Genomic DNA, 19404 nt, shown 5'->3' on the forward strand with positions numbered 1-19404 from the left:
GATAATATTTTATGAAGTATAAATCCTAGTATGCAGTTTCATCCAGCCTTCAACCTTTCCTTTACACTTAGGTCCAAATATTATCCTAAGCAACCTTCGGTGTGCATCTGCTGTGTATATTATTCTTCACAGTCTGCCTTTGTGAGGGAGTGGGAACTCTTTTTTTGGTGCAACAGATTACATAAACATATAAGTAGAGATATTTTGAAGGGCCCATTTCTTTCGAGGATTATGGGTGGGGGTTAGCGAATGTTTACTTAATTCACTAATCAAAATGCAATTTGTTAGATGCCTGAACATTTCACTAGAAAACACAAGAATATGCATTTCAATGTCCCGCGCCGTAGCCGCGCGGTCTGAGGCATCGTGCTTCGGAGACGGAATGCGCGCTGGTTCGAATCTCGGGGGAGGAGAGATTTTCTCATGAGCTTTCAACCAGCGCCAACCCAGCATCGTGAGGAAATTGGGGAGCTACAATCCGGTCATGAAAGCTAGCAATGGCTGACCACACGTCACCCTGCATCTGGTTGGATGATCGTTCACCTCTGCTTGGGCGTGTGAACGTGAGGCCAGCAGTCAAGCTAGTCGGCTTTGGCTCTCTGGAGCTGTTACGCCACGGATTTAATTTAATTTAATACATTTCAATAGAGTACACATAGATGCAGCGTATAATAATAAAATAAATTTTTATTCTCTGTTCGATCATCATACTTTGTGTGTGTGGTAATAAGTTCAGCATTTTGTTTTTGTTTGGTTACAGAACTGTTGGAAAAGTGATGCCTGGAATTATTTCCAATTGTTTTGCTGCACCAAAAGCAAGAACAGGGCAACTGCTGTTCAGATTACTCTCATAGGAAAAGAGGAATTTGAAGCTGTTCAGGAGGAACTTCTGAAAGGAATGGAACATAAAAATCCAAACTTTGTTTCAGCTTGTCTCAGCAGTTACACAGGCTCTCAGTTTCTTTATTCTTGAAGGATGTTACACGTGATAGTATCTTTCAGTTTCCCCCCCCCCCCCCCAATCCCTTTCAGTAAGTAATTCCACTTTACCATGTGTTGTTAATGGGACTGTCTGTTTGTAATAAACGTGAGATAATTCTGTGATTCTTTTGGATTTCTTCTGTCCTCCTATCTTTAACATTTCAACTCCACATCTCTCCCACGTTATCATATATGTTGTTCCAGCAATAACCTTGACAGCTGATATGGCATCACAAAATAACAGTGATGGTAACTACATATTTTCTCACATTAATTGCTGCAGAACTGCAACTAATCTAATTACCGACGAAGGAATTGATTTTACTCGGTTGTTTTTACAATGTTACGGTCCCTGTATTTGATGCTGGTCTTTGTAAGCGTGCGAAAGTCTTCCTCGTGCACTGTTGTACGTTTACATAACACTAATAATACGTCCGACATTTTCTTTGCAAGAATTTTGGCTCAAAGGTTGTAAAGATAAAACCATTAATAAAAGACAGAGATGAATGTGTAAGAGAAGAAGGGAAAACTTTGGTGACTGAAATTTATAGGTGGATCGGTGATGCTCGAAAACCCCAACTTAAATCTCTTAATACATTTCAGGTAAGCTTTATTCTCGTACCTTGAGAACATGAGTGATTTTTCTGTTTTAGAAATGGTACAGTGTTAAGATCAAGCGGCTAACTTTGACAGATGAGATAGGTGGGAGAGGTTCGACATAAACGCAGTACGATTTTTACATCTGAATAATCTTCCATCACCACCTGTAATGGTCTGGTTTATGTTCAGCATGAAGGTTATGTTGACTAATCCCAACATCAGCATTTTGCCTTTTAAGACCAGGGTTCCAGAATTTAGTTTCAGCAGAAACAGAGGCATTTATTTGAGGTACGGATTTAAGTTTAGTTTGTTTTTTGTCTTTGAATACTTCATACCAGTTATTTTCCAATCCTTCCTGACATATTGATGCTCCTTCTTTAAAACATGTTGAGCACTATACACATGAAGATAGCCGTCTTCTGGGTTGTAGCGTCATGTAGTCCGGTAGACGTTTGCCACCATTTAAAAAGGTTCTTGCTGCCTTTATCATCAGGGCTATGTTAATAAATAAACAGGTGATTGTATCAGAGGTGATTTGGTACTTTGGTATTTTCTTATGAGTAAAATCTCGAGTAACAGACGGCATGTGTTTGCATTAGCAGTAAATAATGTCAGTGAGAGAAATCAGTCCTTTAAGGCCATGATTTATTTATCTTAAGGCTATATTACAACACATGAAATACAAGAATACGATGGACATTACAAATATAATATACAGTACTATAAGATTGGCAATCCATTCAAGTTCTGGTGGAGAGGCTCAGGTGGCATTCCTGTACAATATGTTTGACGGTCTGATGACTCGCACCACAGTCACAGTCGGCTGTTTGAATTTTCCCCCATTTGTTAAGGACGTTGGCCAATGCGGATCCTGTTGAGGGTTTTCCATGTTTGTCGAGGGAGGTCTTGTCCCGTTGGTAATTTCTGAGGGTTTCTATGGCTGTTTACATCAGGAGTTCAAATCAAATCCTACAGAACAATAAAATGTCACAAATTAGAAGCTACAATTGAAGAATTTACAGCAACTGAAACCCAAAATCCTAACAAAACAATTCTAACACGAGAGAAAGAAGTTACAATTCAATTAATCCCTCCTTATTGTGTTAAATCAGATAATGAAATAACTAATTTAACAATAAAGAGACAAAAATATCTTACATAAGGTCATAAAAAAGTTGACTTTTCATTTAAAGAACAAAAGAAAATGCTTAAGTGCATATATTTTAAGAAAACTTCAGAACATTTTCGGTTTTCTAGTTTAGGTAACTTTTACGACTTGGGCACAAATTATGACCCTTTACTTAAAATATTACTCACCAGCGCGCGCTTTTGCATTTATGGCCTTCAGACACTTCATCAGAATTGCAAAAAGATTTGCAGGTGGATACACCAGTTTGATAAGGCTGAGCAGTTCTCGGACAGTATCCGTACGATCTCCAATCTATAAATACCAAAAGAATGCTCCATTTTGGAAGAAGTGCATAAAATAAACATGTAATGGGGAAGTCGTATCTGTTCATTTGCATATCCACGGATTTCATTTCTGACAAACTAAAAATGGATTTCAGCAAAATTCAGTGCTGGCGTCGCTACACCAAGAGCCAACGACATTGGTTAATATCGCCCTACTTAACACGGAGTTCAATCAGATTTGTGTGATCTCAAAAACAATTACATACCACAAACACTGATATTATTTCACTAAACTGCAAGCTGAAGCTGTAGGAATGTAAAAATTTTCCAGGACATAATTTAAACAAATTACTGAACGTCTCACCTTCAGAATCAGATATGGAATAAAGGATGAGGCCTCATACTCAGACATGACATATCCCGCTTCACTCAACATGGTAAAAATACCCAAGTCCTTTTAATAAAACTGATGGTTTAGTGAAGAACAATTGCAGAGTGAACTATTTCAAATTCAAATCCAAGTTGGCAACTATTCCATCTGCGTTATTGTCCAAGTCCTGAAATTCAAATGGAGCAACATCACTGCAATAAACTTTCAGATGTTAAACAATTTAAAAATTAATTTTATGCACAAAGTTATTTAATCACGCATTTAAAACTGTACACATAAAAATGTGGAATTCAGGATGGCACACGGCCAATAAGTTGTTAGGAAAGACAGGTTTTTCATCAACTGTACATACTTACCTCTGCTCCACAAGATAAATGTAAAGACACTTCATTTTGAACATGAAGATCATCACCCTGAGACTGCCACAAGCTACACTAGGTGAAATAGTCGAGTGGATGTTTTCTTAGGGAAAAGTACCAAGAATCTAGTTCCTCATGAATACTACATTCCAGCACTTAATGAAAAACTCCTGAAGATTAAAATTTAAGGTTGAAGCATGTAGCGAGCCTCAACAAACAATGAAAAAAGGTCTTGTGCTGATGTACTGTCGACCTCATATGTGAATAAATGTTTACCTATCTCATCGGATATTTGATGACAGATACATAATGTCATAATGTATTTTCGTTCAAGTATTTTTATGTTGTAAACTCAGTGACTCCATGTCAGCAATTTGGGCAAGATTATTTAATTGGTAGACAAACATCACTTTTCACGACATTTCCTTTTATTTGAACAGATATTTTTAAATATTAATTCCTCATCCAGGCAGTAACGGTGCAGGTATTTGCTTCAGCAACACAAATTATTTTAAAAGTAACTGGGACATTTTCACACTGGTGATGCAATTTATTAATTTACAATAAAACATGTAATTATTCTCAAAATGGACACGAGTTTAACATTCTGCTATCTGAAAGCAGCATCAAAAACTGAAATGAAGTATGGGACTTTAAAAAGCTTTGGAAACAAATTTTTGTAAGTCTATTATGTTCGGTTTGAAAACTTTTGTTGTCCTGACATTTGCGGTCGGCAAGCCATTATGTTTCCAGAACACTGAAGATCGCATTCAATGAGATTAAATTTACTGACAAAATTTAATGTGCAAAGTAATTGCAGCTAACACCATCTAAAGCCACGAGCAAAGTCCACGTTCAGAATCTGAGAGTAACTCAGCATGTCAACGCCTTTCTATCAGAATGCATAAAAAATATTATATCTAACACTGCACTGCACTGAGTAAGTTCACATACAAACAACCTAGAGACCATTAAAACAACTGTAACAGTGCAGTGACTTATCACGCATTCAATGCCTGAAATCTGCACATCTTGCTATGCTGCAGCTTTAAAAGCTGGCACCCTATCAACAATGGTCGCAGCACAAATGCCTGCAGACTTGTCTGATCTAAACTATTGAGAACCAATGAACCTATATTACTAAGAATTGCCAAACAACATATTCCCGCCACCTAACATTTACCTGGGCATTACTTGTTACAGCTGAATCTAAACGGTAACAAGCCGCTGCATGCAGTCATCATCCTGTCTGAGCAAAACATTATTTCACGGTCACCGAATCTGAAATGACAAATGTTCATGTAAAAGACAGATCAATGAAAATATCACCTTATATTTTAAACTGTGGCAGAATAAACTGTTGCTCACTCTCTTATGTGGAAGGAAACAATCTTGGCTGAAGATAGGTACAATTCTGGGATTAAAGTGAAAAATTACTGAATTATTAATTAGTAAACAGATCACATTAAAGGCTCCACAGCACCACACACATCACACGTGTTACAAAACCTCTCACTAACAAAACGTTATCACAAATAGTCACCACCCTCGTCTACAAATGATACCTAACCTCAAATTTTGATATCCTATGATCAATATATTCACTAGAGAATCATGAATGCCTCTAGCATACCACAGATACTACAATTATGCCAATCCCTCACCGCACGTAGGTCTTTCTACATATCAACTCTCACACTTACAGTCACAACATTTAACGTACCACATAAACTTCCAGAAATTTCGAAGTGTCCCTCTTCCCACCGCGGCGCTATATGCTGCGCGAAAAAATTATGGTCGCATTACGTAAGGAAAACGGTGGGCAAAACCTAATTTAAATTAAACAATTAAAGGTGGAAATACAGCGATAGCGAAAAAAACACAAATATGTCCTTCGCCACCCTACATGTTCATAATCGTCTTAATAACATTAAAAGTGTGAACTCTGTTGGTTACTATGAGAAACTAGCAGGGTGTTGAGGCTACCAACCTGACCACAAATACTGAACAAACTCGCCGCGAAAGTCTCAAACCCTATAATTTTAGTTGAGAATTCTACTGGCTAATTGTACAAAGTTTGTTCCTGATCCAGAATAATATATAAGTAATTAAAATTGTAAGACACAGCATAAATGAATGGCGTAGCAGTTGTGCCTCGTTCGTGGTTGGCATCACCGTAGGATGCATTCTGAAGTCCAATCCAGATCTGTCATGTATTGCGAGGCTCTGCAAGTTATTTTTTTGTCATTTTAGCGTGTGTTGATGTCATCTTTCTCTTGTGTTGAAGACGTAAAGTAAGAAAAATATCGATTGCATTGCAGGTCGGGTTTTTTGGCCATTAGGTTATGAATGTGCTGTAGAGTGCCTACATAGAAACATTTACGACTGGACTCTCAATGCGGTTGTTTATTTCGGTACTTGATTTTGTTTCAGGTAGGCGTGCCTGCAAGCAGATAAGATACCATCATTGCTACAGAGGTAACAGGACTTTGCATCGGGAGCTGACATGACCATTGTGCATGATGGACATAAATCATCAGGCTTTAAGGGTTGAGATGAAACACATACACCTCAGTTTTTGTGACTTCCTTGTGGAATTGGAGTATTGATTTATATTTGCAGTGTACTAGCTACAATGACAGGTTGCAATTATGGTTATGTGGCCACCTCACCACAGTTGCACACTTTAAATGCTTAGTGACAAAGTTTCGGGTGTTTGTAGCATGCCTCATAAGGCCACAAGGAAGACCTCAGGCCTTCATGCTTCTGCATGCTGTCCGAGGAGGTGTACAGTTATAGTTTTGGTGTGATTGCCTAGTCTGTATAAAACAGGAGTTTGAGATCAGGGGATTGATGCTAGAGAGGATGTTCCGAGTGGCAACTTTCTTGTGAACTGTATCTCCCCTTTTGTGTATATATAGAGTGTGTACTGGTATTACGGTGTTACACCAAGACATGGCAGACCATCTTGTCTGAATATTAGTGTTTTCAGAAGATCTGATGTGTACGTGATGGGGAACCAGCTTGCATGGAGTTGGAGATGTGATGAACCAGACAGAATGAAGCACTTGGAGTGTTTTTGACTTGGATAAGGAAATGCGGTATTCAGGTATGTTACACATATTAAAGAGCTTGCTCCACTCTGTTGAGTGCATCCCTCTGTTATAGCAAGTAATTCTTTAATGATTAACATAGTTATGCCAGCAGCATTCACATTGAAATTCCACTTAGTCCAATGGAAATAGCAAGGGGGAAAATTATAGGTGTTTAAAAAAATGTTGTACAATTGTTATTAAAATAGCTAAAAATTTAAACAAGATGAAAATTTTGATTTCCATACCTAATAAATATGTTTTGTCTGTAATATATAAAAAAATTAACATTTTCAATACAATAAAAAAGCCCCCACTTAGTAGTACAGTGTCATAAAGTTCGCCCACACTTAAGGGGTTGATGTAAAAATCACAAAACGTTACCAACAGACCAATCAGATAATCAAAACAGTTTTCTACGCCCTAGAGCTTCTTAAAATTGATGAACATCACCATAAGCATTGATGTCACGCTCAAAACATGAATGTTCCTATGGCTTGGATGTTTGCACATACCTTCGTACTCTTCACACTGGATGTCGGCCGTATTCAACCTAACAAGGATGTGCTTTATAGTTCAGAGATTAAAGTCGGATGTCACGGCACGAGGGTTAAACCACAAAAAGAGATGTTTCTGCACCAGGTTTTGAAAACATTGAAAGAGATGAGGTCGAAGTAGTTAGTAAATTTGCGTATTTCTTGGATAAAAGTATGGACAAATATGACGAACTACTGGCACTTCTTAGAAATTTTGATGTTATTCCACTTCAGTTACAGATTTCAGGAATTGTGTTTTCCAAACAAAGATATCTGAACAGATGAATCAAACCCAGGGAAAGTATCTTCTACTCAAGGAATCTGAATTTGAAATAAAACTTTTTGAATTGTGTAACCCTACCACAAGATACTTGTGTTCCTCCCTAGTGTACACATGCGATTATGGACTGAGGACCATAATCGCATGTTACCACAGCAGACACCAATAAAAGAGTGGCTGATGTATTCGGTGCATGTTTATAAAACACCATTACTTGAAGATAAGCACGTGGAATCATTGGTAAGATTTTTTTTTGTATTGCAAACAGACTAATGATCTTGCGTTAATCTTGCATTTTTCTAGCCTAAATGTGAACGCCTTTCACTGCCCAATTTGAAATCCACATAATAATTTTGAAGGAAGAAGTTTGGGTCGAAAGCATCTTGCCTCAAACTGGTTAAAATTTGTGAAGTCCTCTTTCAGGAGCTGATATTCGCTCAGCTGATCAAGAAGTACGCTGCTTCTGCCGTTGGACCCTGTTTAGTCCAATCTATACCTGCCCTTTGTGCCTCTTTAACCTTCATTTTAATATTATTCTAGTTGTGTTCCTTTTGGGTTTTACAGCCTAAAGTGGATATAACACAAAGTGAGTAAGTAGATACAAATTATTTGGAAATGTGTGCCTTTCCTACTTTGTGCTCTATTTCAGAGATGATGAATACTCGGCAGCCTTCACGTTCCGTCCAAAAATCCCCCGCACCCCCACATTTTAGCTGCAGTGACACTGTGGAGCCACTGTGATGTCCCAAGCTTAAGTGCTGCCATCTTGACAACTCTGTTTCTTCATTGCGGTAACAGTTTTGGTTATTTATTTATTTATTTCAATTTATTTTTATGAATGCATTAACAGTATGTTCGTAGTCATTTAAATGTATGAAATTATTTATACTCTAAAGTAAGTCTGCCCCACTATAAGCCAATTAGACACTTGGAGGAGAGGTGGCGTAGCTCCTACTCATCCTTGACCTCGGCACTAGATGGGGGCGAGTGGCCAGCATCACGCCCCAGCTGCGCTTTACCCCCAGGTACCCGTCGGACAGGAGACTGGGTGTGCCCCGGAGCCGGTCTGGACGCAGAGGCTAGAGGAAAAATCTAGGGCCGCTGTCGGGGATCGAACCCCGGTCGTCCAGCCCGTAGCCAGTCACTTCTGACCAAGCTACTCCAGCTCTTATTATTTATAATGCGGGTTTCTTGTGTTGTTATGTAAATAATGGTGTGATACACATAATATTATTAAACTATAAAAATTTATTATAAAAAATAGTTATGAGCACCATACATTCATTCACACGGTGGAGTATTAAGATGAATGATAAATCAGATCATAGTGGGACCCTTATTTTGTGACGTTTGTTGTGTTACCAAAATGTCCGCTAGTCTTTGGTATTGCCTCCACTTCTGCCCCCGCTCTAGTCCGTTTTACATAAAACGTGACGCAAGTTCAGCCTCTCAGTTATGTAGTAGCAATGTTTAAGACTGTCTTGAATTGCTGGTCCTTTGTGTCTCGTGTATATCGACCAGCAACCAACTTAGCCTTTCCATGCGGTCACTTGTGTGGTACAAAAATCCAGTTGTGCCCTGCATAAAGGGTCTCAGTGCTTCAACTCAGACGTCTGATGATGTACATAGAACAGATAACATCAAGAACTTTGCACTCCCATGCAGGGGAGAAAGAAGCAGTGGTAGTATTAGTTTGCAATAAATATGTACGACGTGTTGTGGCAGCACTGTATCATGGATATCCACCTGAAACAGTAGAAGAGGACACACATAAGTAAGATTATATCATACAGTAATACGCTGTTTAATCACGGCTCATTGCGGCAAGAAACACAAAGTTTTGATCTGTTTCTAAAGTTTTATAGCGTTGGTTCATTATTGTAATTTTGAACATTATCCATTCGTTGCAAGGTTGAAAAATGTGATCAGTTTTTCCTTTGTTATATTAATGCATTCTGCTAAGATAAAATAATTAAATAGTTGGCAGTCTTGAAATGAGACAAAAGGAGGCAATTAAATCAGTCACAGACTGGGATCTGTCACTTATTTGCATCTCAGATGATTGGAACTAAAATTTCCTTTGCATGAATGTGATCTGTTTTTCTGTTATAACAACAACAGCCGTGCGTAGCAAGAATTAATACTGCTGTCATGATATGATGCACTTGGTCGACTACTGTGCACAGTTGTATCATATGAACAGAACATCATAATGCATTCCCTTACCCAGATCTTGCAAAGAGATTTTCTGTCATTTTGCCATTTTTGTTTGTTTAGCCTTATAAATAAAAATAAGGGTCGTTGCTCCCAAGTGTAATGTTCTGTATCATCTTTTTGTATAATATTTACAATTGCATCTTACAATTTAAATTAATGCAAATATAGCTATTACCACAAAAATTGATATGTAACTCACCAATGTCATCATCTCCATGACCAGCGCTAGAATATCCACCCCCTCCACTGGAATACCCATCACCTCCAGAATATCCGCCACTAGAATATCCTCCGTGGCCACCTGATCCGCCACTGCTGTAACTGCTTCCTCCGTGACCACCTCCGAGTCCGCCACTGCTGTAACTGATTCCTCCGTGACCACCTCCGAATCCGCCACTGCTGTAACTGCTTCCTCCGTGACCACCTCCGAGTCCGCCACTGCTGTAACTGCTTCCTCCGTGGCCACCTCCGAATCCGCCACTGCTATAGCCGCTTCCTCCGTGACCATCTCCGAACCCGCCACTGCTATAACTGCTTCCACCATGGCCACCTCCGAATCCGCCACTGCTGTATCCACTTCCACCATGGCCACCTCCGAACCCGCCACTGCTATAACTGCTTCCACCATGGCCACCTCCGAATCCGCCACTGCTGTATCCACTTCCACCATGGCCACCTCCGAACCCGCCACTGCTATAACTGCTTCCACCATGGCCACCTCCGAATCCGCCACTACTGTATCCACTTCCACCATGGCCACCTCCGAACCCGCCACTGCTATAACTGCTTCCACCATGGCCACCTCCGAATCCGCCACTGCTGTATCCACTTCCACCATGGCCACCTCCGAACCCGCCACTGCTGTAGCTACTTCCTCCTAAAGTGTATCCTTTGAGACTTCCACCGCCGGAGTATCCACCTCCTAATCCCCCGATGCTGTAACCTCCATGACCTCCACTACTAATTCCTTTGAAACCACCTGCAAAAGTATAATTATAAATTATAGAAGCATCCTCACAGCCCTTATACGTACGAAGGGATGCCTAGAATTTGGGGGCCGGGGGTCTTGTGACCTCGACAGTGATACATCTTCACAAAGTTTTTGCGGAATGCAATAAGCGCGTGTGTATGTTTGGATTTGAACCACATTATACGTAGGCGTTGCTTTACAGTTTCATCCAGAGAAACAAACTGTGAATTGGGATTGGATGCGACGGTCGTGAACCTTTCGAGGTTTCGTGACAACGGAAATATTATTTCATCAAAGAAGACGCGATGTGGGGCGTTACGTGGAACTCGATAACCGCGCACTTGCTTTCTGCCGAGGGGCATCTCGGTAGTTACGACGTCGTTTGTGTTTCCAGGATGGGACAAGCACCAAAGATTCACGCCATGCAATAGTGTCGAGGGCATATTTAGTTAGCGCGTCATTCGTTATCGGCTATTTATTGACTTATCGATCACAGAAGTCGATGTTGTTGAAACGTATTGATTACGAGGGGAAGTTGGAATAAAGTATTTGATTAAGTAATTATTTAAACAGATTTTGGAAGTGGACGAGCGAAGAACCAGAAGACGCGGGGTTCAAACGTGCCATTGACGACAATGCGCGCCTCAGGTAATTCGTAAGAACAGTCGAAAATATTAATTCGGAGACGAAAGGCAAATAAACTTTGGTTCTTCAAATCTGTAAATAAAGAGAATGTTTTTAAGCACCTCGTCGCTTGTCTTCAATGTGCGTAGGTTGTGAAAGCAGGTACTTGACCCTGAGCGTGAAGAGGTTTGGCCGACCTTGGACTTATGGAAAGCAGAGTCTTCAGCGGCACTTTCTGTCTGCCCTGGTCCAATTAATCCAGTCCGCACGACAAACAAAACACTACACTGCACCATGAGAGCAATGAGTAGGCCAGTGCTGTTAGGCAAACAATCGCTTTTCATTCCGACAGTCGTAGGAAATACGTAAATAAACTCCGATCGGATTCCGGAGTTATTTATTGTTAAAGCGGGTGGTATCTGTAGTTACCTTTGGTATTTAAGGGGTATCTGTAATGCGACTTATTTTCTTGGCGGTAGAAAACAATTTTTTTGAACAGTGCAGTACATGCTCGTAATAACTTCAAGACGTTTTGAAGCTGTTTCTTTGCAATTCGAAACGTGATGGAGCTGTGATTCTTGGCTATTAGCGGGTCCCAAGACAGGAAAATAATTTTTGAACTGTTCATGTAGCATTACTTTGGACAATCCTGAATACTTTCCAAGTAATTTGTGACGTGTTCACTTTCAGATGGGCGCATGCCCTTGAGGTTAGCTGCAGTGACCTGCGTTCTCTTCTGCCCTGGTCTGTGGGACCGACCGTTCCAGAAGATCGGCGCGTTCCAGTGGCGAGTACATTTTAGCCAAAAAATATTCAGCACAAGGTAGGATTTGAGGTTTCCACTGCGGTGTGTCCGAAGATGGCCGTCTTCCGGGTTGTTACCATCTTGACATTTACACCTTTTAAACATTTTTTCCAAGAAAAGCAAGGAGGGTTTCGTAACAATGCGTTTGGACCAAAAATAGCGAATAACATGTTCCCCGAGGCCATCGGAATTGGAACCTCGGCTGCGACGTAAATCAAATGAGTTTTGAAGAAAAATTACGCATCGAAGAAAGTAACTGGTGATGTGAGGAGAAAGCAGAGAAAGGACGATCGTAGGTTTCGAAAGGATTTCAAGTTATAATGAGGAGCAACTGAACCAATCGCGTAGTTTGTGAAATCGGAAATTTAGGCCAGAGATCAGACTTATGTAAAGTTTAGACGGCCCTCGGTACTTTTGTGATACTTCGTTAAGTGCTTCGTTAATGTAGTCTCCTGTGAATTTTAAACAGAGTAAATGGAGAACGAATTGGTCGTGGTCTATTTTATGGCATTATCTTATTACTTCCCTGAAGGAAAAACACGAAAGCTCAGGCAGGATATTTGGCATGAGAGAAAAAACACACCTTTCGTCGACTGCTCAGGTTATACAGCTGAATTCCCAATGTCGCAAGGCGTGGGTCCACGTTTGCCTCTTCCTGCCGTATCGCGGGTCAGTGTGTTATAAGTAACAACGAGAGGACAGTTGATTAAAATTTAATAGCCAAATTTTGGAGGGTTTCCCTGGTAACGGAGCAGCAAGCTCAGAAACCGGCACACGAACTTCTCCTGCCCCATTTAACCGCTTTATTTCTCGTACGCGTAAGCAACGATTTCACTTAAAATAGAAGCACGCGGGCTCTTATTAGCGTGGCCTGTGCATTTGAGGAAGAGTGGATACAAGACGAGATGCCCCTTGGGAAATCTAGACATAGATGTGAGTATAATATTAAAATGGGTCTTATATAGAGTATAAGAGTGTAACCTGGATTCTAGCTTAGGATAGGAACAGATGTGGGGGTCCTGATAATGAACCTACAACTTCCACAAAAGGTCATTAAGTACTTGACTACTGAGCGACTATCAGCTTCTCAGGGGGACTATTCACTCAACACATATGAAATGCGCGCAGGGACAACACTGAAATTGTTGTCTAGATATTATTGGTGGTGAAGATTGGGTTGAACTGGCTAAAGACATGGTTAGCACTTACCTCCGTGAGATGGCGGCTCGGAGAGCACGTGACTGATGACTAAGAGGAGGGGAAGCACCAGGATCACCTGAAAAAGTCACGTGACCATTTAGAATTCTGAGTCGCTTGTATTGGCCTTGGAAGGGAAACTGAGCTTAGTGGTACAGCTTCTATACACGAACGAGATTTCGGCAACCGAGTCACGGTAGTGTAGCCATTCCATCAGATATGAAGGAATTGTAACAGTCGAAGTCTTTATTGTACAAGTTTTAACTCAGCTCTGTTCTTTCCATTCGGCGGATAGATATTTTCTTCTAATTCCGAGGATAAGAATGCGTGGATTTTTCTCTCCAGTCGCCATACGTCTTTAAGGCGTGCGCTAAAGCAGACATCTAGACAGTAACACGACTAAGTGTTCGTTTTGACGCCTTGTAGACTGTACATTAGGTTAAAATGTTTTACTTACTTTTGTTCTTTTCTTGGTGCAAATAATCGATACGGGTTTTTAGCGCCTGTGCTTAGACTAATGCCACGCACCGGTGTCGGAGAAGTTGCCGCCGCGCCCGGGGTTACGGTGCCTTTTGTCGCAGTAGAAAGATGGCTTTTGTGTGTGCGAGTCTTGTTTCAGTTTCAATTAAATTTGGGGTTGGCGGGAGGGGGTATGCATAAAGAATGTTTGACAATTTTTGGTACGTATTGGCCCAACATAACTTCTTTTTAACACTGAGATCTTCGACTTGAACTTAAATATGTCATTGTGCAAATAGAATACGTACATGGATAAATACAGCTCCCCCCCATTGAAATCTGCAGCTTCTATCTGTAAAATTGTTATATTGTGTATGTTTAAGGAAACGCGTGGATTTAGAGCTGTGACTACGTAAATAATATGTTTGAAAATTCACTAAATTAGCATAAACATAAATTATGGACGTAACACTGAAATACGTGTCCTGTAGATTGTGTTTATGACAATGACTGAAATGAAGTTGTTGTTTCACGTTGGCATTATTGAAAGACAGAAACCCATAGTTCGTGTATGAAGCGACTGTTTTTTGTGGGGCAGCTGTGTTTTCCGAGACGTTACGTGTCCGCAGAACTGGAATTTCAAATATTTATGAACTCACCCTCGGAGCCATGTTGCCTTGTGCGCGTTCAGATGCTTGGTGATGGTGAATGTGTTTTCTCGATTTCTGGATCAGCCCTTTATATGCAGTGACCTTGTTATGCGCTTTCGACGGGGGATCTGCAGGGACCCTCCTCTCACGGGGAAAGTGCCCACTCTATGGGTCATGAAGATGGTTGGCGGTGAACCAGTTTCAATGACTTATCACACGCGCTTTCCTTTCCCACTTTCAGGCTTCTCCCGGATGCGTAAGAGGCCCAAGGAGAGAGGATTCAAGAATGTACTTTCAGTTTTGTTGAGTTTGATGAATCTAACATTTCAACAAACGTAGGGACATTGTCAGTGGAACGAAAGGGAGCGTGCTCTTTGCAAAAATAAAGTTATTGCCTAAAGCATGATCAAAATGTCTAATTACGCAATTTCGGCATCACGTAATACACTCCCCCTCGCCCTCTGATATATAAAGTTTAAATTGATGTTATGTTTATTTATTTGTCCGCTTGCAGCCCTAAACCGGGTGACCGACTTGCACCAAAGTGGGCATGCTTATTCCTAGAGACCAGGGAGAAAACATAGCAGCTTCAAAACTCCGGAAATAGTGTCCTGAGTTCTGACGCAGATTAGGTTCCTGAACCTAACCAAGAGAGAATAATGGCGCCAAGGCAAAATTTCTTCGTTACGATTAGGATATTGCAGGAAGATGGCTGCCCTCTGACTTCCTGCGTGTTTCAGAGGTCCTTGCTCATTGTTCTCATAATGGAGGCAGCAAGGACCTCTGAAAGTCGTGAAGGCCTGTAGAAGTGCACACAGGATTAGAAAAATTAATTGCACAAAGGGAGGAATCATTACTTGATAGCAAGCGTCTGGTCTCCAAACGGAAAGGAAACAACTTTCACCGCAGCCATTGCAGAAGTTAATGAGCGTATCTCCACATTCAGGATGAAGACCAGATTTAAGATGACTCACAGCGTCCCAGATAGCAGAACTTAAAATTTACGAAGCCAGCTGCACTGTCTGACCATCATTATCACACAGACAAAGGAAATTCACGGGAGATAAAACATTTAACTCATTGCCAGACACAGTTTTAGTATAATTTGCTTCTAGATTTGTACTGTTAAGTATATTTGTGAGGGCCACTAACATTTACGTTATATTGGAAGGAATAAATAAATCGAGAGGGATCGGGAAAAGATTTGAAAACAGGGCGATGTTAATCATAAACCGAAGCGCAAAGAACGCCTACGCATCACACTTTTCCAGCGTTGTTTAGATTTGCCATTTTAGTCTTTTAATACTAATAATCATGGTTGTTTCGCATGATTTTTGGGATGATGATCTCCCTGAAGTGATAGATTGTGGTATTACACGAAACGCATTGCAGTCTTCAAACTGTCGTCTACCGCAATTACTTTTCTGTTTACTGAAGACCTAACCATTGCAAGAACTGGAACGGCAGACACTTCCCTTGGGGTCGTAGCTTCCGTTCCTGTAATCAACTCCCCGAAACGAACGATGCTTGTGACGTCATCAGATTCCAAGACACGGAAAAATATTCACCGGGACTCAAACCCAAGACGCGAATTATTTCCAGAATGCTCGAGGCTGAATAAGGTGCCTTCGGTGGTTTCAGTAATCTCACGACGTTTCAATCTCTTCGTCAATACAATTTTAAATTTTGGTTGTTGGTGAAATGAGTTTGCCTAACTAGATTTAACTCTTTTGTGGTTAGAAGTACAAAATCCCCGTTTTCCTGCAGGTAATCGAACCCCGGCCTCCGAGTCTGAAGTCATTCACGAAAGAGGAAGAAGGGAATGGATGAGGATTCCGGATGCAATAAAGACGAGATTAAACAAATGGGACGTGACCTTGTGAACTGGATTAAGTCGACTTATGCAGGGTCTGCTTCCATTAAGGACCGGAAATTTTCTGAGCAATTCAGTAGGTCATATGAAATCACTTATAAACAGACTGTACGTTGGGCTTTGATATTTCTGCTATTCTTTGTCTGAATCTTTAGCATCTATTTCTTAGTTGCTTTTTTTAATGTTCTCAGGTTCTGGACGTGATATGCGAGTGGTGACTGGGGAAGAAACGCAGGTGCCCTCTGGCAACCAGCATATTCAGTGCGGAAGGTTGAACAGTGCACCTTGACATTGGAAAGTCTGACGTGCTTCTACTTTTGTTTCTCAGCAATGAGCACAACATAGGCCTGTTTCCAGTAATAGTCTGAAGTGACTTTCTGTGATGCAGAAATGTTCAATATTTAATTTTGCATGAATTACTCTGATGTTGCATTTGCTTATGAAGAGAAACATTCTTGTTTTTATTCTTACATCCATTTGCCAGAAGAATGACTTGAGTCTCGTATTATTTTTCTGCACAGCGTGTCACATAGAAGTGAAATACTTTTGTTGAAAATTGTTGTATTCAATATTAATTATTGCTTCTTACATGTATCAGAGGAAGAGAGGGATTTGATCCTACTTTCCCCTGTTGTGGCAATCAGGAGGTACTTGCCATATTCATAATTTCATATATGATTACCAATACTTGTTATGAAGTTGTGGGCGAGATGTGAAGAAGAAGCATAACATGATGACAATTTTTTTATCATTCCTTCCATTTACAAATATGCAGGGTTCAGAAGTTAAAAAGAAATTTGTAATTACAAAGGAGTTGAAGTTTGATCAGTTGTTCCTCGCATGCTTTGTCGAAGAGGCAGGCAGCTTGAAGCACTTGCAGGGTCCATGATCGTGTATTATTTATTCATAATACTGGGAGTCTTGACATTCAAGTGCTGAGAAAATTGTGAGGACCTAAATAGTAAGCGTGGAGGTGGGATTGTTAGTCCTGTGTGTTAGTAGACGATGCTGTGCCAATTGAATACAAGGAAGTTCAGATGTACATGAAATTATGTTACACATAATTAATGACAATACACTATACAGTTTTTTACCACATTAAGATGGAATGCTTTATCACCTGAAATATTATATCAAAGGCAACCTTTATACAAGGGACTGATGTGGAATTACATCTTGCTTCACTCCAATTGTTGGAGATAACATTTTCTTAATTCTCCAGAACACATGTTTGGGTAATGATTCAGGGCTATTTAGCACCCAACACATTTTCACACTTCACTACAGACGCGTAACTTTACATAGCGCTGAGCTCAAGCGAAAGAAAATATGGCCTTTCCACTACAGAATGCACAGTGTACAAAGGCGTCCATTATTGACGCAGTCTTGCGAGTTTTAATGAGAACCAAAGTCATGTGTCTTATGACCTTGTGGTACTAGGCCTGTGCATTGTAACATAACAGGCTACACCAAACATAGACCTGCCAACCAGGCTATTGAAACCAAAGTCTTCATGTCTTCAGTAGTCACCCACAGAACCAGTCGTACAAAATCCGGTATGTGTTTCTGGTTCTGGTACTGCTTCAGGAACATAAAAGTCATCTTGTCTAGCGAGTGGTATAATGGCAGTTATGATCTTCAGTTTTTTGTCATATATCTCAATGGCTGGATATGCGCACAGTTTACGATGCTTTAACAGAAAATAACAGTTAAAAATACATAAAAGTTCAAGTTCTAAATTCCTTGCTTTTTTAATCAGATGTGAGTCATTTCTTACCTCAATGTACTGTAACAATTTTCGGTACAGCCGTGACAGACCCAGCTGCAGAGACAGGTAATTTCTATACGGAAATGTGACAACAAGTGCATGTGTTATCTTTGGGAACGTAGCTATGCTGTATCCAAAATCTGCGAGTGTGGATACCAAATTGATATCAGGAAGAAGACCATCCTCATTTAGTATTACACCTGCTGCATATGACCTGGTATGTTCAGTATCCTGAAAACACACAAAAGACATTTTTATTGTCATCAATAACCTCTATATAAGAAAAGCAAAAAAATTATTAATAAGTCATGTATACCGACTGGATTGTTATGGTGATAATTTCAGATGGTGGTCTTCTGGGCCACTGTCTTAGCATGTATCCCAGTATTTCGGAAAATATGCTCTGGGGGTAAAGTAACGAGGGTTAGGAACTTGATGTACTAAAGAGGGATAGGTTGGGGATCATGCCAGGAAGATTGGTCTTCTAACCATACACAACACTTTGAATTTTCAACGTGTTCAGCATGCGCTCATTATTATTAAAATCTTACCGTCAATTTACGTCCTCCATAATAGTGAATAATTATAGTCTTGAAATATGGCAGTGTATCAGTATTTTGGATGTATCGAAACAACTGTGCGATACTAGTCTCAGCAACAGGCCCATTGTATCTATAGGCAACAACTAACCTACCAAATGGTGGTGGAATCACTTTTATATCGACATCATTAAAGAAACCTAATATTAATAAAGTATACAGTCCAAGAATAAATAATATACACAGCAGTAGTGTCGTTTCTAAAAGTAACATTTCCAGATTTATTTAGATAAATTAATTGAATGTCATTTCAAAAGTTGTCCAAGACGCCGGTAATCGATTTCTATTCGTGGATTCATACTTATCGATTGGAATCCTACTATCTGTGAGTTTTCGACCTTTGCCTGTAGCCCACTGCTGTAAATAGTTGGTTACATTCCAAAAAGAAATTTTTAGCATCTACCAATGTATCTCGGAATCTTTTTCCCTCCGTGCGACACAAAATACTCTCTCTTATAACCTGCTTCTGGTGTCTGGCACCTTGCAGTTGCAATATTTTTCAGAAATTTAGATGTCGTGGTTGCCGATGTCTATAATTATATGTGGAGGTTATATTTTCATTGTAGCAATGCGTCACCGTGTCAGAAAAA

The 19404-nt window shown here is 40.2% G+C and overlaps 3 protein-coding genes, 1 long non-coding RNA gene and 1 pseudogene across 8 annotated transcripts; 2 read left to right on the plus strand and 3 right to left on the minus strand.

Moving 5' to 3' along the window:
* Positions 1 to 492: 492 nt before the first annotated feature.
* LOC147872853 (protein mini spindles-like) lies at positions 493 to 1104 on the plus strand. Its single transcript, XM_087354301.1, has 2 exons — positions 493 to 563; positions 761 to 1104. The coding sequence occupies exons 1-2, from the start codon at positions 498 to 500 to the stop codon at positions 971 to 973; spliced, it is 279 nt and encodes a 92-aa protein (XP_087210427.1). The 5' UTR covers positions 493 to 497; the 3' UTR covers positions 974 to 1104.
* A 1105-nt stretch (positions 1105 to 2209) lies between these two features.
* Positions 2210 to 5700, minus strand: LOC110835697 (cytoskeleton-associated protein 5-like). 2 transcript variants are annotated; one of them, XM_087354303.1, is made up of 5 exons: positions 5468 to 5700; positions 4928 to 5025; positions 3359 to 3551; positions 2899 to 3022; positions 2210 to 2550 (listed from the first exon to the last, which is right to left on the minus strand). In XM_087354303.1, exons 3-5 carry the CDS (start codon positions 3428 to 3430, stop codon positions 2531 to 2533), a joined length of 216 nt encoding a protein of 71 aa, XP_087210429.1. In that variant the 5' UTR covers positions 3431 to 3551; positions 4928 to 5025; positions 5468 to 5700; the 3' UTR covers positions 2210 to 2530. The 2 variants fall into 2 exon arrangements, with proteins under 2 accessions (XP_087210429.1, XP_087210430.1); XM_087354304.1 differs by lacking the exon at positions 5468 to 5700 and adding an exon at positions 5113 to 5440.
* Positions 5701 to 5916: 216 nt separating this feature from the next.
* On the plus strand, positions 5917 to 17545 carry LOC110835695 (uncharacterized). Of its 3 annotated transcripts, none has more exons than XR_015536710.1 (6): positions 5917 to 6065; positions 6178 to 6853; positions 8302 to 8443; positions 12154 to 12286; positions 16342 to 16523; positions 16639 to 17545. It is a non-coding gene; the product is annotated as an uncharacterized LOC110835695 (long non-coding RNA). The 3 variants fall into 3 exon arrangements; XR_015536711.1 differs by having other exon boundaries at positions 12154 to 12250; XR_002544980.2 differs by lacking the exon at positions 12154 to 12286.
* LOC110835696 (uncharacterized) lies at positions 8881 to 14674 on the minus strand (annotated as a pseudogene). Its single transcript, XR_002544981.2, has 4 exons — positions 14584 to 14674; positions 13478 to 13544; positions 10069 to 10848; positions 8881 to 9398 (listed from the first exon to the last, which is right to left on the minus strand). The product of XR_002544981.2 is annotated as an uncharacterized LOC110835696 (transcript).
* LOC110835690 (testis-expressed protein 264) lies at positions 17529 to 19163 on the minus strand. Its single transcript, XM_022076178.2, has 3 exons — positions 18767 to 19163; positions 18225 to 18446; positions 17529 to 18137 (listed from the first exon to the last, which is right to left on the minus strand). The coding sequence occupies exons 1-3, from the start codon at positions 19025 to 19027 to the stop codon at positions 17967 to 17969; spliced, it is 654 nt and encodes a 217-aa protein (XP_021931870.1). The 5' UTR covers positions 19028 to 19163; the 3' UTR covers positions 17529 to 17966.
* Positions 19164 to 19404: the final 241 nt, after the last annotated feature.

This window comes from Zootermopsis nevadensis, unplaced genomic scaffold (genome assembly GCF_977971745.1).
Source record: "Zootermopsis nevadensis isolate Lab colony 2312 unplaced genomic scaffold, Znev_1.0 Znev_ptg000023l, whole genome shotgun sequence".
Taxonomy (NCBI): Eukaryota; Metazoa; Arthropoda; class Insecta; order Blattodea; family Termopsidae; genus Zootermopsis; species Zootermopsis nevadensis.